General features: G+C 33.5%; 1 protein-coding gene across 1 annotated transcript in view; it reads left to right on the top strand.

Annotated features, from left to right (window-relative positions):
• The window catches only part of MTHFD2L (methylenetetrahydrofolate dehydrogenase (NADP+ dependent) 2-like), a 138,947-nt gene that overhangs the window by 14,429 nt on the left and 106,931 nt on the right, over positions 1–17,587 (top strand). Inside the window, exons 2-3 of the mRNA XM_011927166.1 lie at positions 1,438–1,622; positions 2,213–2,335. Of these exons, the coding sequence (XP_011782556.1) occupies positions 1,438–1,622; positions 2,213–2,335 (308 nt within the window). The remainder of the gene's footprint in view (positions 1–1,437; positions 1,623–2,212; positions 2,336–17,587) is intronic.

Raw genomic sequence — 17,587 nt, forward strand, 5'->3', positions numbered from 1 at the left:
TAACATTTATTGACCTACATTTGTTGTTTTTTGTAGTGATCATGTTTTTACCAGGCCGTTCAATAGTGAAAGGACAGGGGCAGAAGGAAGAAGGGACCACCTTCTACTTTATCAGATACCTTTAAAAAATAAACACACAGTAAGAGCAATGTAATTCACCACTTTCAAGTTTGAGGTCATGGAGAGCAGAAAAGCCTTTCTGGGAAGTATTTCTTTGTGCCTTTCTGGAGATAGTTTATATCATCTATCAAAATATAGCACTTCTTACCTTCTGAAATACATATAAACTGCCAGGAAGTAATCTTCTGTGGAAACTTATTCCATTAGAAATGATGCCATTGCATCGGGGAGTAACTAAACTATCTGTTTACTGACCCGATCCCCACGATAATCAGTGACAAGCATGGCAAGACTCACAGCTGTTGTCTGGGGCCATGCCTGGGGCCATGGAATAACATTTTTCTTTGAGTAAGTTAAAAGAGTTGTGTAGTATGAAGCTCATGACTTCAGCGTCTTGTGTAGGATATGCTAACCAAAAACGAACTAATTTTGCCTTAGGGTCGCAAGATTGTGGGACTATGTGTATACACAGTGGAGTCCAGTCTTCAAGATGGTTGCCAGTTTTAACTAGGCTGTGCTGATCTGCCTCTTTAGAAAAAATAGCAGAACTTTAAATTTATGCAATATTATAGTCCAGATTTTGGATATGTGGTTTGATAATTTATATGAGTACAAAAATGTGTGTATATGTATATGCACATGTATGCATATGTGTGTATAATATATATATTTTGTATATATATGTAGTACAGAAGTGAAAATTGTGAAGAAATGTACACTGTAGTTAGCATCTTAGTCTATTTGAGCTGCTATAACAATACCATAGACTGGTGGGCTTATACAAAAACAGAAATTTATTTCTCATAGTTCTGTAGACTGGGAAGTCCAAGGTCTATACACCAGAAGGTTCAGTGTCTGGTGTGGGCCCACTTTTTGGTTAATAGATAGCTGTCTTCATGCTATGTACTCACATAGCAGAAGGCACAAGGGAGATCTCTGGAATTTCTTAAAAGAACACTAATGTCACTTATGAGGGCTGTATCCTCATGGTATAATCACCACCTAAAGGACCTGCCTCCTAATATCATAACATTTGGGGTTAGGATTTCAACATATGAATTTTGAAGAGACATGCACATTCATTCTACAGCAGATAGATTATACTGTAGAACTAAATAACAGACTTGCAATCCTTCACAAAATTATAAAATATTTATGAACCTGAAGAGTAGGTGTCACTATAATTGAAAAAAAAAATCAAACTTTGGGTGCTTGGAGAATCATGGTTATTTTGTTGATTTTTGTACCTTAAATTTACGCAGTTGAATATTTCTTATTTTCTTTTAAGTATTACATTTATTGTTTTGCTTTCCACAGACATGAAGCCATTATTATATCAGGAACCGAAATGGCCAAGCGTATCCAGAAAGAAATACAGCGAGGTGTGGAATCATGGGTTTCCCTTGGAAACAGAAGACCTCACCTCAGTATAATTTTAGTGGGAGATAACCCAGCAAGCCATACATACGTCAGGAATAAGATAAGAGCTGCCTCTGCTGTAGGTGGGTATGTGTTTTAGTTGTAATTACTACTAAATATGTTTTCTGTTTTTACTTCAAATTGTGATAATTATGAATGATAATGATCAAATAAGTGCCATTTGAATTGCATGTGTTATTATTAAAGATTATTCAGTTACCAAAGCTTATGTTAATTCCATATGATTTTTCTTCCAATTTCTTATAGGATTAATTCAATGTGTTTTATATTCTATGGCAAGATATGCAAAGAATAGTTTACACCTAAAAGGCCTGTTTTCATTATATTTACTTTAGTCAAATAATAAACCTGGCTTGTTCACTCTCTTAAACTTGGCCTACTAGTTGTGTGGTAGTGATAATTTTATTCTCTTCAAATCTACTAACAGTAGCTTATCTCAAACAAGAACAAATTGTCACCTGGGATTCCAGGCCAAAGAATGCATGTGAATCAAGAGAAAACACATATACTATTGGAACAATCCTTCCTGATGATGCATGGAACATCAGAACCTTTCATTGCAGTAGGAACAGTCCCACACTGTGTTAGACACTATTGATGAAAAACCATATTCAGTTAGTCAAGTGACCTTCTCTGCCTGTTTTTCTTCTAGGTATTTGCAGTGAGCTCATTCTAAAACCGAAGGATGTTTCTCAGGAAGAGCTTTTGGACATAACTGATCAATTGAATATGGACCCAAGAGTCAGTGGTATATTAGTTCAGTTACCACTACCAGGTACATAATGCTCTTCTGTTTATCTGGTTTTGTTAAAAGTGAAACAAAGGGCATCTTTCAACATCATATCATGATACTGCAAGTAATTTATAAAATACATTCAGAACGGGACTAGCTGTTATACTGGTAATAGGTGTAATAGTGATTTCTGAATGATTTCTGCTTACATTGACAAAATCCTTGAAAGTAAAATATAGGCATTGGCAACACATACACTCCTTGCTTTGCACAGTAGTATGGGACCCTAAAAATGACGATGTAAGATGAAACCAGGTAATGTGATCTTAATAATCAAAGGTAAAAATGATAATTTTCTGTGACCTTTAAAACTTCTTATCAAAGCATTAAAAACTCTCCTACTGTGGTTCATAACTGTATAGGGAAATGAATAATTAGTAAAACCAAACTAATGTTTTTTAGTACACTGTAATTTAGAACATTAGAAACATTGAGAAGGTGTATGATATCATTGCAAAAACTTGTCAAAAGTAGTTGGAGCAGTGTTTGCCTTCTATCTAATTCTATAACTTATCATATGGAATGAGCATCTTTTCTATATCGTGGTGAATTGAACTGTTATATTCCTTTCAAAGTTTAGATTAGTTCCCAGTATTTTGTCTGTTGTACTTTCAATGTTGTGAAATTTCTCTGAGAGTTCCTTAACATTTAAAGGAACTTCAGTGTGAAGTTTCACGTTGGTGTCACTTCCTCCGAGATGTTACGATCACTTTCCTCATTTATGTGATGGATTCACCGTCATTAAATTCCTCTGACTGCATAACTACATCTCTCCAAAGGATTCAGTGTCAGCATTCTATGGTCAGCTATTTCTCCTACAACTCCATTTACATTAAATTAGAATCCTATTGAAATGACTTTGTTTTTTATATTTGTGAGGCTTTTTCAACATAGTACTTACCTTCGCTTTTCGCTTCAGGCCTAGGTTTCTCTTATCTTTGTTTGTTGTTACCATTTTCAGATCTCCTACTCACATCCAGTTACCATCCCAGCATTATCACATTTTGTTTCTTTGCTATACTTCCACTTTTATAGGCTAATCCCCTCTGTCTATTATCAACTTTTGTAAACTATCATGTGAGTTTATCTCTGGGAAACATGGAGAAAACACACTTTGCTATCTATGTTTGAAGATTGCAAATGTGCAATGACCAATCATTTGAAAGAAGTGCTATGACTGGTCACTGATCATCATGTCATCTGTTATTTCTGTAGTGATTTGTGGGCTAAAGAGCCAGCAGCTCTTGTGTAATTACTATGAAATTTGAAATGTGTTATTGGAGGACTAGTATCATTTAACTAAATTGTGGTTCTGAAATTTGTGCATATTTAGACTGCACAAAATGAGGACTGCAGGTATAGTATAGGTTACAGTAGCTTTGTAGTTTTGAGTTCTGTAAGCTTTGATTAACAATCATGTGATGTGCAAAAAGTAAAGCTATATAATTCTATTATATGGGATCTTTATGTGGTATTAATATTTTTCTTTATCCAACAATATAATATCTTAGCATATGTTATGGCTTTTGTGCTGTTTACATTATATCAAAAATTCATACTTCTAATTCTTTTCCTCCAATATAGCTGCACTGACAAAAATCATCAAGTTGATAAGAATCTTAGAAGCTATCAGAGTTTCCCCACGAGAAAAACACTCTGACAGATAATGCTTAGATTAATGATGTTAAAGTTAGTATAGTGATAGTATCACTTACCTTTAAAACTAGAAAAAGTTCAACACATGCAGCACTCTCATATCATTGGAAAATGAGGTCTAGAGAAGATCAGGAGTTTATTAACATCACAAATCTGTCCAAAAAATTTTAACAGTGTTTCTCAATTGTTTGACTCGTGCAAAATGAATCTCTTTTTGATACTGTGTTTATCAAGCAATCTTCTTATAATTTGCAGTTTTTGAAATTTTCTGTACTTGGCATTTGTATGACATTTCGATAGCTGTATAAACATGTCACAACCGTAATTCTTAAAATGTCCTTTCTACACAAAGTGACCTGAAAAGACATTTCTTAAGAGAAGACATACAAATGGCCAACAGGTATATGAAAATGATAAACATCACTAATTATCAGGAAAAGGCAAATTAAAACCACAATGAGATATCACCTCACACTTGTTAGGATGGCTATTATCAAGAAAATGAGGTAAGTGTTGAGGATGTAGAGAAAAGGAACCCTTGCTCACTGCTGTTTAGAATGTAAATTGGTACAGCCATTTTAGAAAACAGCATGACAGTTCCTCAAAAAATTAAACATGGAACACCATATGATCAAAAAATTCCATTTCTGTGTATATATCCAAATGACATGATATCAGTCATGTCAAAGAGATACCTGCATCCTAAAGTAATGCTGCACATTGCGGCATTACTTTAAGATACATAATCAACTTTAGTGTCTATCAGTGGCTGAATGGATAAAGTAAATGTTGTTGTGTATATACACAATGACATAAGAATCAACTTTTTAAAAGAATGAAATCCTGTCATTTGCTATAACACGGAAGCTGAAGTATATTATACTAAGTAGAATGAGCTAGGCACAGAAGAAAAACCTGCATGATCTTACCTGTAGAATTTTTAAAAGTAAACTCATGGAAACATAGAGTTAATGGTGGTTACTGGGGACTGAGGACTGGGGAAGGGATCGTGGAGATGTTGATTAAAGGATACAACAGTTTAGTTAGAAAGGAATAAGTTTATTGGAGGTTTATTGTACAACATGGTGACTTAGGTAATAACAACATACTGTATACTTGCAAATTGCTGAGAAAGTACATTTTAAATGTTCTCACCACGAAAATACATATCTGATGTATTATATATGTTAATTAGCTTGACTTAGCTATTTCATAATGTATACATATATCAAAACATATTGTACACCACACATATATATAATTTTTGTTTTGTTAATTTTAAACTATTTAGAATAGTCATAGTTTTCAAACTACATTATATTTAGTTTGTCACAGATTTCTAACTACATTAGATTGTTTGTGTTAATAAATTTATATCTGTAGAAATTTTACCCCTTTTTAGCAACATTCCTTATTTGGTGAATTTATTAACAGCTCGCTGCTTAGATGGCACTGGTGATTTGTCTATATTAAATACTAAATTGCTTGAGTCCTGTACTAGAAACTAAATTGTTTGAGTGTCTCAAACAGAGAGTGAGAAGCATAGAGCTAAAGTGACCATGGTAATATATATGGATGTTCTGAGAAACAGCAGTTTTCTATGTAGCCAAAAAGCCAATAATGCCAAAATTGTGGCTAACGTTGATTACATTATGGCACTTTATATGCCATTTATATTACACATGACACTTTGTATTTATTAACCCATTGTATCCTCACACTAATCCTGTGAAGCTAGAGCTATTATATATTTTTTACTGATGAGAAATTTGAGGCATGAAGAGGGTAAGTAACTTCTCCCAAGTTCACAGAGTTGCTAAGTAACAGAGTTGAGATTTGAATCTGGGCAGACTGGCCCCCATGCCAAGAATACTCTTACTCATTATGTTAGCACCCTCACTGGCGCATCAGTGTTAGCTAGTGAGTCATGTGTGCTTACTATGTAGCAGGTACTCCCTTACATGGATTATTTTATTGAATCCTACAAACACCCTTATATGATAAGAATTATCTTCTTTATTTTACAGATAAGGAGACTGAGACACATGGAGGTTAAGTGAATTGACCAGTATTACCTGTTAGTAAATGGTAGAGCCAAGACCCAAACCCAACTCAACTGATTTCAGAGCCTACCTTTTAAACTTCTCGTTACGTTATACTGTCTCTCAGAACATAGTAAGGCATAACATAAGCACATATATTTCAAACATTAACATACAAATTTCTAGCACATGTAACCACCAAGTTGCTGATCATCTGGTTTCCCTGTTTCCACACTTGTAACTTATATTTTTTAATGGTTTTTACCTTGCTCAATAATGGGATTCCTACTTTGATTCATAATTTCTTTTTGGTAAGGTTTAAAAATGATAGCAATGGGATTAAAGACATAGTAAATATACTGTTCCTTTCAAAGTAGCCTCTACTTTATTTTAGTAATTGAGCTATGGTACATTTTTGTTAGCAGAACATATTATTCAAATATGGGTATATACAGTCTGAATTTGTAATGTAGCTTTGTGATTTACTGTTATTTAACTTTGATGAGTTTTATTTTCCTCATAAAAAGAGAATTGAAAATTGATCTTTTATACTACATATTGGGAACATATAGTTCGTTAGTTAATAGAAAATGTTAGTTAAAGTAGAAAATTGTGAAACAATACATATGTACCTTAAACATTGTATTATATAATAAATAATTTAAATATTCATTCATCAATCTTTAATGTAGATTAAAAGCTTTCTGGAGCCCACTGATTGGACTTCTGCATCATCTTCTGGCATTAATAATACTTATAATTCATTGCCTATAATTTTCAGGTGGCAGTGAAACAGTGAAAATTCATCTAGAATTTCAAAATGTCTCCCAGTCTTCAAAGTTGCCTTGCTGTTATCTAAGTCATACTAATTCTTTTTAGTTCTTGAGAGTCTTTCCAGATCGTTCAGCTTAGTTTTCTTACAAATAAGAACTGTTCCCTTTTGCACTCCATTGTCATTTATTTATATCATTTTTACCTGTGTTATAGAATTTACTATGAAAAAACTGGCAAAGACAGGCTGGGAAATACAAAAATTGTTTCATGGTTATGAAACTCAACCATAGGATTAGGAATAGTTTATTAACTATTATCTGACATGTCCAGCAAGTGCTGGGCATCAGCCTTCATGTTTTACAGAATAAATGGCGCTCATTAGTTATTTTGATAGATTGGCTATATAGGAGTAGATGAATACAGCCTCTCCTATGTATATTTCATAGGATTGTTATAATGAACAAATTAAACAATAAGCAAATGAAAAAATGAATGAGTCTAGTTGATTTAACCTTCAAGCTTAATAATATAAAATTATTTTCTATAATTTGGTTAGTAAGTGTGTATTTCAAGTTATGATTAGAAATCTGAGATTATTTCTCACAATTAGGGCAATGTCTTGAGTAAAATAAATTCCAAGTTAGAATTATAATTCTAATGTCTGAAGGCACGTTTGCATAAGGATTAAACAGAATGTGCAAGGAGTTTCCATGTGTGTTACTTGGGCAAGAAGCAAAGAAATGAGATAGAATTCTGTCCTGTTTAATGGTTCTGGGCCTGTCACAAACTAAGCCTTGTTTATGTTCAGAAGCTGTGCAACTTTGTTCAGGTTTTGAAATACTTGGGATATAACAGTACACAGCCTTGCTGTTTGTCCAGTAGCTGACCCTAAAGCTAAGGAGAAATAAAAATGACCAAATGCAGATGCTTTCCTACTCCTGTCCTGACTGTGCATAGATTCTTATCAGTAAGTGATCACTTTGTTGAGGTGAGAAAGAGGTCTGTTATTTATGTTATATTCTTTTTTTCTTCTAAGTAGGCATTTTTTTTTTAGCTTTTATTGAGTTATGTATGTTAAACTGATACCATATTAAACGTTAAATTTTTTGGAATATGTATCTTTACATAGAGTAAAAAAATTAGAAAAATACTCTTTTAAAACTGGAACCAGTGGCATCTTTTTCAAACTAGAAAAATAAAAGGGAAATGATAATATTCACAAACTTGAAGCACACTGGAATTCTGCTATAAATATTTGTTATATAATAGAATTTGGTGCGGGATGAATTTGATTTAAGAGGGTTTAAATTATGTTAACTGTGTGAAAACATTTAGATCTAAGCCTGAAAAACAGTTATCAAGTCAGTGAAATTTTAATATTGTATTTCACAACTGTGACTTCATGACAGCTGTTACAAGTGTCAGGAATGGTAAATATGTACTATTTACTAATGCCAGCACTGTACAAAAGTGCTTTATATACAATAAATCATTTAATACTGACAACAGTCCTTACCAGTAGATACTATTTCTTTTAAGATTTGTGGTTAAGTAAAAAGAGTGAACTGAGTAACTCGTGTGAGTTCACTCAGTGAGTAAGTACCAGCAAGAGAACCAAGTATAGCATCCTTTGTACCATAGTCACAGTCCTATAGCAGAAATTTAAGAGAGCATAAGGAGAGATGCTTGCTTACCCGCTTTGTATTTACTTGCTCTCTGAGAAGTCTACTTCTCATTTATTTCTGGAACACAATTAGATAAACTCTATCTTATCTATCTTTTTCTGAAATAGTTTTTCATATGTTCCCTTCAGTTGTCTAGTTTGAAGCCTTTGAGGATTAACGCCTTCCAGTTTATGCAAGGGAATTGGACAAAGAAATGAGAATTAACTATAGGATTAAAGGATAAAACTAAAGAAGGTGAGTTAGAAGAATTTGAGTTCAAGGCGCAGATTTAACATAAATAAAATATTAGAGTAATTAGTAGGCATGAAAATGTGGATATTGACCTAACTAGTAAGCATGGAGATATGTGTATTTGTCTAAAACTCATTTCTTCGTTTGGAGAAAAAAAGTATTGCTATAATTACTTTTCATGAGAATTTACCAAATTTATGTGTCCAGAATACTGATTATTATTAAAATGTTTGACCAGAGTGGGAAATTTTTTTATCATTCTGAACTCTTTCCTATTTTATTCTGTTTAATTCAGTATGGTTTCTAAATTTTAATTTGACTTTGTTTTAGAATTTATTTTTCCTTTCACTATGGGAGAAACCCCAGTTCTGTGTTTGAGTGTATAGAATAATTCTACATAGGGAGAATTGCAGTAAACATTATAGACCTGTAATCTACCTTTTGTCTGTTAGACAATTAGTGAATGCTGTTGAAGAAATGAGTGAATCCTGTAGTTTCTCAGCACCACTTTTTTTGTGTTAAGTCTTATCCTTCTGCATATGTTTCTACATGTAAGAGATTAGTGCATAAACAATTTAACTGAACAAGATTGGTGAAGATCTCATGCCCGCACCCATGAAAGTTTTCTATAGCTCTATAGTATCTATTATATAGAGCCCATGTTAGGAATGCATATTTTATTACTTGAATAATGTGTTCACCTCTGACCTCTTCACTATATTGGTTATCTTTCAAACATACAAGGGCTGAGGTATTTTTCCCTTTAGATCTTAGCATAAATGTCATTGCTTTGGAGAGGCTTTTCCAGCCTATGCCCCCTAAGTTGTTTTCATTCTGTTGTTCTCTATTTGGAACCTCCTTTTTTGTGTGACAGAGACAATTTAAGTTCTCCAAATACCCACATGTCCTCTTATATTTTGGGGCTTCTCTTAGCAATTAGATTGAGGCCATGTGACTACTGGACAATAGATTGTAAAAGGAAGAGACTTTTGGAGCCACTTCCAGACTGAGATGGTTAAAAGCTGTTGTGCCGTCCCCCTTCACTTCTGTTTTTGTTGCATTGTTCTTGGAAACTAGGTATTACAGATGGTTGTAAATTACAAAAAGTAGGGCAATAGAATTCTTATTGGACTTGACATGAATAAGAAATACATACCCTTTTATAAATGACTGGGATTTCAGATTGTTTTAAACCTATAAACTCACAGATCAAAGAAGCTCACCAAACTCTCAAGGTTATGAAACATGAAGAAAACTATGCCAAAGAACACCACAATCAAATTATTCAAAACCACTGATAAAAAAAAAATCTTAAAAGCAATAAGGGGGTTGGGGGAGGGCATTACATACAAAGGAACAAAGAGGACAGTGACAGAATATTTATTGATAGAAACAATGCAAGCAAGAAGACAATGGAACAATATCTTTAAGTATTAAGAGGAAAAAACAAGAAAACCCAGAAACCCGAAATTCTATACCCAGGGGAAAATACCTTCAAAAACAAAGGTAAAAAGTCTTTTTATCAGACATGTGAGGAAGAGAGCTCAAAACTAAAAACAATTATTTACTAGAAGACCTATGCTATAAGAAATATTTGAAGACCTGGGTGTGATCGCTCATGCCTGTAATCCCTGCACTTTTGGGTAGATCACTTGAGGTCAGGAGTTTGAAACCAGCCTGGCCAACATCAGGAAACCCCATCTCTACTAAAAATACAAAAATTAACTGGGCATTGTGGTGCACACCTGTAATCACAACTACTCAGGAGGATGAGACAGGAGGATTGCCTGGACCTGGGAAGTGGAGGTTGCAGTAAGCCAAGATCATGCCACTGGACTCCAGCCTGGGCAACAGAGCAAGACTCCATCTCAACAACAACAACAAAAAAGTGATGTTAAAGGAAGTCCTTCACCTAGATGGAAATGATACTAGATGGAAATATGGATCTGTCCAAGGAATTAAGAGCTCTGGAAGTGGTAACTACCTGAGTAAATGTGTATTATTCATATATATATATGTTATAATATATTGTTCTTATTATTACTCAGATTATTTTAGAAGATAATTAATGTTTAGCCAAAACCAAAAACAATGTAGTTTGTGGTTTGTAACATACAATTAAAAAGTGTGGCAACAATAGCACAAAAGTTTGTATGGAAGAAATGCTGGAATATTATCGTTTGATTCATGTAATATATGTGAAATGACATAATATTGCTTAAAGGTAGCCTGTGATAAGTTAAACATGTATAATATGAAACCAAAAGCAACCACTAAAATAACACAACAAAGAGTTATAACTAATAAGCCAACAAAGAAGAAAAAGTAGAGTGATCACAGATACTCAGTTAAATCTAAAGGAATACAGAACAATGGAGAAAAGACAACAAGGATGTTAAATTTATTCCTAGAAAATGTAATGTAAATAATCCAGTTAAACATCAGAGGTTGTCAAATTGGATAAAAATCAAGTCCCAACTGTATGTTGCTTACATGAAACTACACCTTAACTATAGGGACACAGGGAGGTTAAAGCAAAAGAGTGGGAAATCGAAAACTGGAAGAGCTATTTAATATGAAAGTATATTTCAGAGCAGAAAATATTACTCGGGATAAAGAGGTCATTTGATAATAATTAAGGAGCTGGTTTATCAAAAGTAAATAGCAATCTTAATATCTTATATACTTAATAAGAAAACTTCAAATTATGTGAACCAAAAGCTAATATAATTGCAAAGAAAAATAATCAAATAAAAAATTATAGCCATGTTTCAAAACCTCTTATAAATGGAGAAAACAAGTAGACAGAAAATCAGTAAAGATAAAGAATACTTGTATGATATCAACTAATTTGACATAATTAAAATTTATAGAATACTCTCTGCCAAATGGCAGATAATACCCTTTCTTCAAGTTAATGTAGAATATTTACCAGTATATACCACATTCTAGGCCTTAAAACTAATCTCAATTTTAAGAGAATTCATGTCACATAAAGCATGTTCTCTGACTACAATGGAATTAAAAATGAGTAACAAAAACATCTGGAAGGCCGGGCGCGGTGGCTCATGTCTATAATCCCAGCACTTTGGGAGGCTGAGACTGGCAGATCACGAGATCAGGAGATCCAGACTATCCTGGCTAACAAGGTGAAACCCCATCTCTACTGAAAATACAAAAAAAAAAAAATCAGCTGGGTGTGGTGGCAGACACCTATAGTCCCAGCTACTCCAGAGGCTGAAGCAGGAGAACGGCATGAACCTGGGAGGCGGAGCTTGCAGTGAGCCGAGATCATACCACTGCACTCCAGGCTGGGCAACAGAGTGAGACTCCGTCTCAAAAAAAGCAAAATAAAACAAAACAAAAAATCTGGAAAATCCCTAAATATTTGAAAAGTAAATAGCACACCTCTAAATAACCCCTGTGTCAAATAAGAAAGTAAAAGAGAAATTTGAAATTGTTTTGAACTTTTTATGAAAATGTAGTATCAAAGTTTGTGGGATTCTATTAAAGCAGTACTTAAGGGAAATACACAGCACTAAACACATATCTTAGAAAAGAAAAAAGGTCAGAAATCAGTAATCTCATCTTATACTTTAAGATGGTAGGAACATCAGAGCAAAACACAACATAAAGACAAAAAAAAGAGAAATAATAAAGATCAGAGCAGAAATTAATGAAATGTAAAATAGGAAATTAATAAAATCAGTAAAACCAAAAGCTGGACCCATCAAGGAAAAGAATAGATACAAATGAGCAATACCAGGACTTAGGGAGATAATATCACTACAGAGTCTGCAGATATTAAAAGGGCAATAAGGGAATAGTCTGAATAACATTATGGCAATTAATTTGACAAGTTAGATGAAATGGACAACTTCCTTGAAGGATACAGATTACCAAAGCTCATTCAAAAACAAATGTCTTAATAGCTCTGTTAAGCAATTGACTTTGTCGTTCAAATCCATTCCACAGTGAAAGCTCTATGTCCAGATGGCATCCCTGGTGAATTCTACCAAATATTTAAGGAAGAATAGTGATAAAGAGGAGGGAATGCTTTCTAACATATTGTATGAGCCAGCATTACTCTGATAACTAAAAACCTTGCAAAGACATTACAAGAAAGGAAAATTACAAGTCGGTATCCTTCATGAAGATAGATTCGAAAGGTGTTAATAAAACATTAACAAATCACATCTAACAATTTAGAAAACAATTCATCATGACCAAATGTGTTTTATTTCAGGAATCCAATGTGATTTAACAATAGAACAGTAAACAATGTATTTCACCATATTAATAAGCTAAAAATGAAAATCATATAATCATTTCCATAGATACAGATAAAGTACTGACTAAATTTCATCATCAATTCCTGATGAGAAACTTTCAAGTAACTAATAATAGAAGAGAACTCTTTCAAGCTGATAAAGGGAATGTATGAAAAATCTGTAGGCAACATCATAATTGATTATGAAACACTGAATGTTTTCCTCTTACAATCAGGAAGGTCAAGGATGTCCACTATTACCATGTCTATTTAACATTGCACTGGAAATTCTAACTAGCACAATAAGATAAGAAAAGCAAATGACATGATTGTCTATGTGGAAAATTCAAGGGAATCCATGAAAAAAAAAAACAGCTGCTAGTACTAATAAGTGAGTTTAGTAAGATTGAATGATACAAGCTTAATATAGAGGAATTGATTTTCTGTATACTTTCAATCAGATATTGAAATTTTAAATATACAGTTATAATAGCATCAAAAATATGAAATCTTTAGGCATAAATTTGACAAAAGATGAGAAAAATCTGTATATTAAAAACTACAGAACATTCCTGAGACAAACTAAAGGAGGCCTAAATAAATGGATCAATAAACCATGTTATGAAACAGAAGATTAAATATTGTTAAAATACCAATTTTCCTCTAACTGATTTGTAGGTTCAAGGTGACCTTAGTAAAAACTTGGGAGAAACTGAGTAAAATTCATATGGAACTGCAAATGACCTAAAATGGTCCACACAATTTTGAAAATGAGTAACATGGAGGATTAACACTGCCTGGTGTCAAAATGAGTTATAAAGCTACAGTAAGCAAAGCCATGTAGTATTGGAATCAAGATAGTAAAACAGATCAATGAAACAGAATAGAAAGTCCAGAAAGAGATTCACACTTATATTGATAACTGATTTCTGACAAAAGTGGAAAGGCAAATAGTATAGAAAGAATGTGATTTTCAACAAATAGTGCTGGCTGGAACAATCAGATATTCAAATGCAAAAGAATATCTAGAAAAGAAATGCTAGAAATTAAAAACGCTCTAACAAAAATGAAGAATGCTTTGATGGGCTCAACTTTAGACTGGAAATGGCCAGGAAAAGAATCAGTAAGCTTGAAGTTATGCCAGTAGAAATTTCTCAAAATGAAATGCAAAGAGGAAAAAAGCCCCAAACCCCTCCAGAATAGAATGTTGAATAACTGTGGGATATTTTCAAAAGGTACATGCATTTGGAATAGGAGGAGAAAACAGAACAGAAAAAACTTTTGGAATAATCATGGCTGAAACTTTCTAAAAATAATGACAGACACAGAGAATATCAAGAGCAAAAATGGTAAAAGTATTAGAACAGACACTTGAAAGAAGAAATACAAATGGTAAATAAGCATATGAATAGATGTTCAACATCATTAGTCATTAGGGAAATTCAAATGAAAAGTATTGAGATACTACTGCAAACCCATTAGAATGGCTGAAATTAAAATATCAACTGACTATACTATGCGTTGGTGACAATGTGGAGAGAAAGTAACCCTCATGTTCTCCTGTAGTGGAGATGCAAAGTGTTACATTTTGGAAAATTGGAAATAGCTTGGCAGTATCTTAAAATGTTAAATACACACACACAGAGACACACACACACACACACACACACACACACACACACACACGTTGGTCCAGCCATTCCATACCTGTGTATTTCCCCAAAAGAAAATGAAACATGTCCATACAAGTATTTGTATATGAATGTTCATAGAATCTTTATTTGTGATAACTAAAAACTAGAAACAACCCAAATGTTCATTAACAGGTCGAGGGATAAATAAACTGTGATATTCCATACAATAGAATACTACTCAGCAATATTAAGAAATAAAATATGGATGCATATTACAATATAGATTAATCTCAAAGTAATTATGCTGATTGAAAGTATCTAGACAAATAGAGTGTATACTCTATGATTCCATTTAAATAAAATTCTATGAAATGAAAACTAATGAAGTGACACCATATCCATGGTGTATTAGTCTGCTTGATCTATCATAAGAAAATACCATAGAATGAGAGGCTTAAACAACAGAAATGTATTTTCTCACAGTCTGGAGGCTGAAAATGTGCGATCACGGTGCCAGCATGGTTGGGTTCTAGTGAGAAGTTTCTTCCTAGCTTGCAGACAGAGCTTTCTCATTGTGTCCTCACATGATGAAGAAAGCCAGCAAGTTTTCTGGTTTCTCTTCTTATAAGGACACTAAATCATATCACAAAGGCCCTACCCTCATGACCTCGTCTAAACCTAATTGACTCCCAGAGGTCCCATCTCTAAATACCATCACATTAAGTGTTAAGCGCTTTAATATATGAAGTTCGGGGGGACATAATTCAGTACATAACAAATGTTTATAGGTAGTTGGGGCTGAGGGGATAGGAAAGGGCTGGGAAAGGATTACGAAGAGAGTAGGAGGAAAGTTTTCAGAATGGTAAATATGTTCATTATCTTGACTAGGATTATGGTTTTATAGGTATATATACATATATATGTGTATCTATGTGTATATGTATATATCAAAGCCTATCAAATTGTACACTCTAAATGTATGCAGTTTATTATATTCAAATATTCTTCAATAAAGCAGTTTTTTGAAAACCCAAATCTACTGGAAATAGAAAAAATGCAATAAAACTAAATAGTAAAGGACTCAAAAGAATGACAAGCACAGGACACAGGATGCAGTTTATATCTGTTTGGAACAGGACAGAAGATGAACTAATTGGGTAGACTATAAGGTTAACTATAGATTAAGGTTAAATATAGATCAAAGTCATAACTTTTGTTTGGGGTAGTAGATTTGCATATGCCTAATTTGTTATGAAAAACTAATTTAATTGCATTGTGTTTGGACAAATATTGAGGTTGTGTCCCAAGCCCATGAATTACGATTAATCCAATTTCTGCATTTGAAGTTCATTCAAAGAAAAAATACCCGATATTTTGTTTCAAATTCTTTTTGACATTATTTGTGTAGTCACCTAGAAACAAAGACATCCTCACAATATTATTTATCCAACTTAAAAAAAAAAAACTTTCTCAGAGGGAGGTTTACATCAAAGAATTTATGAGCAAGGGGAAGAAAAGTGGAACACTCTCTTGCATGTGAAGTATGTTAACCACATGATGGCAGCATTGAGCAATCAGTGTTTCTCTTCCCTTTTTTTTTTTTAAAGATTAATGGTTTACACTGGAAGGTGAGTAAATCACTGAGATATAATTTACATAACAGTGGGACTGGTTGGTGTCTGTAGCCACTTATGTCTCTCTCTCTCATTCATATTCACGTGGAAACCATGCCCAGAGATTTTTAGTCACTCAACTCTATAGAATTACATCCTTTTGAACAGTTATTATCAAAATTTTGTTATATCATCTAACTTGAGATGATTTACTTTTCACAATATCTTCAAAATCATGAATTTTTTGAACAATAGTTACTTTTTTATTTTTCATATTTTGTTTTTTCTTTACCATTATATCCTCATCTATTTTTGAGTATATTCAGCTTGAAATGATGACAAAGCATTTATCAAAATAAAAAGGCCCTATGGAAGATGGATATTTCTCTGTAGAAAGTATTTTAAAATATCTAGTTATATGATAGCTTTCTGACCCTCATCATTCATTTACTAGGTCAATGAATATTTACCTAGAATTTATTTAACTCTGTAGTAGGTACTAGGGGGAAAGGTACCTTTTAGTCAGGGTACTGACCAAATAGTCAGAAAGCAGTTTGAGACTAAATCACTGTCCTTGAAAAGTTTGCAAACAAGGTTCCCAAAACAACATCTTTTCTTTCTCCTTGTGTGTTTAAAAGACACTTATTAGAATTGGCATGTTCACTAATCTCAGTGTTTTCTTCTATAGAATATACACTATTTCAAGGACAGTACTGTATATTTGACAGAAGTTACCAAGGGCTCAATAAATCAAGGTGTCCTTAACATTGCTTACAAGAACAAGATAATTTTAGGGTCTCCATATACTCTTCAGGTCACTTAAGAGAATTATATAGGGTAAAGGTTAGCAACCTTTGCATGATGTGTAGGTTCCAACTTCATTAATTTTTTTTTTTTTTTACATCCTATAAGTAAGCCTGCCTGGGGACATCCTGGGGCAGTTTTCATGGCTGTGGGAGAGGCTCAGCAGGGTGGAGAGCCAGACCCACCTTTTTCCGGCCTAGAGAACACCTTCCGGTCCACTTCTAAACTTCACTGTGTTCTCAGATTTCAGGGTGGAGTAGCTCAGCAAGGTTAGAGTCTGTTCCCATTCCTTTTCTGTCCCCTTGTCCCTTGATGATGAAACAACTCTTAAATAATATTGGGAAAGTGGTAGGCATCTGATAAGTATTTACTGTCTTGAAATCTTGGTGTAGATCCTAGAGGGTGTAGCTTAAATATTTATTGGCTTGAGAACAGTGAGCACAGTTTCCAAAAGTATCTCTCATTTACTCCTAGAAAATAAAACATGAGAGACTATAGGTAGTTTGAGTAGGCAGACATTTATTC

The sequence above is a fragment of the Colobus angolensis genome, unplaced genomic scaffold (assembly GCF_000951035.1).
Source record: "Colobus angolensis palliatus isolate OR3802 unplaced genomic scaffold, Cang.pa_1.0 Scaffold70, whole genome shotgun sequence".
NCBI lineage: Eukaryota > Metazoa > Chordata > Mammalia > Primates > Cercopithecidae > Colobus > Colobus angolensis.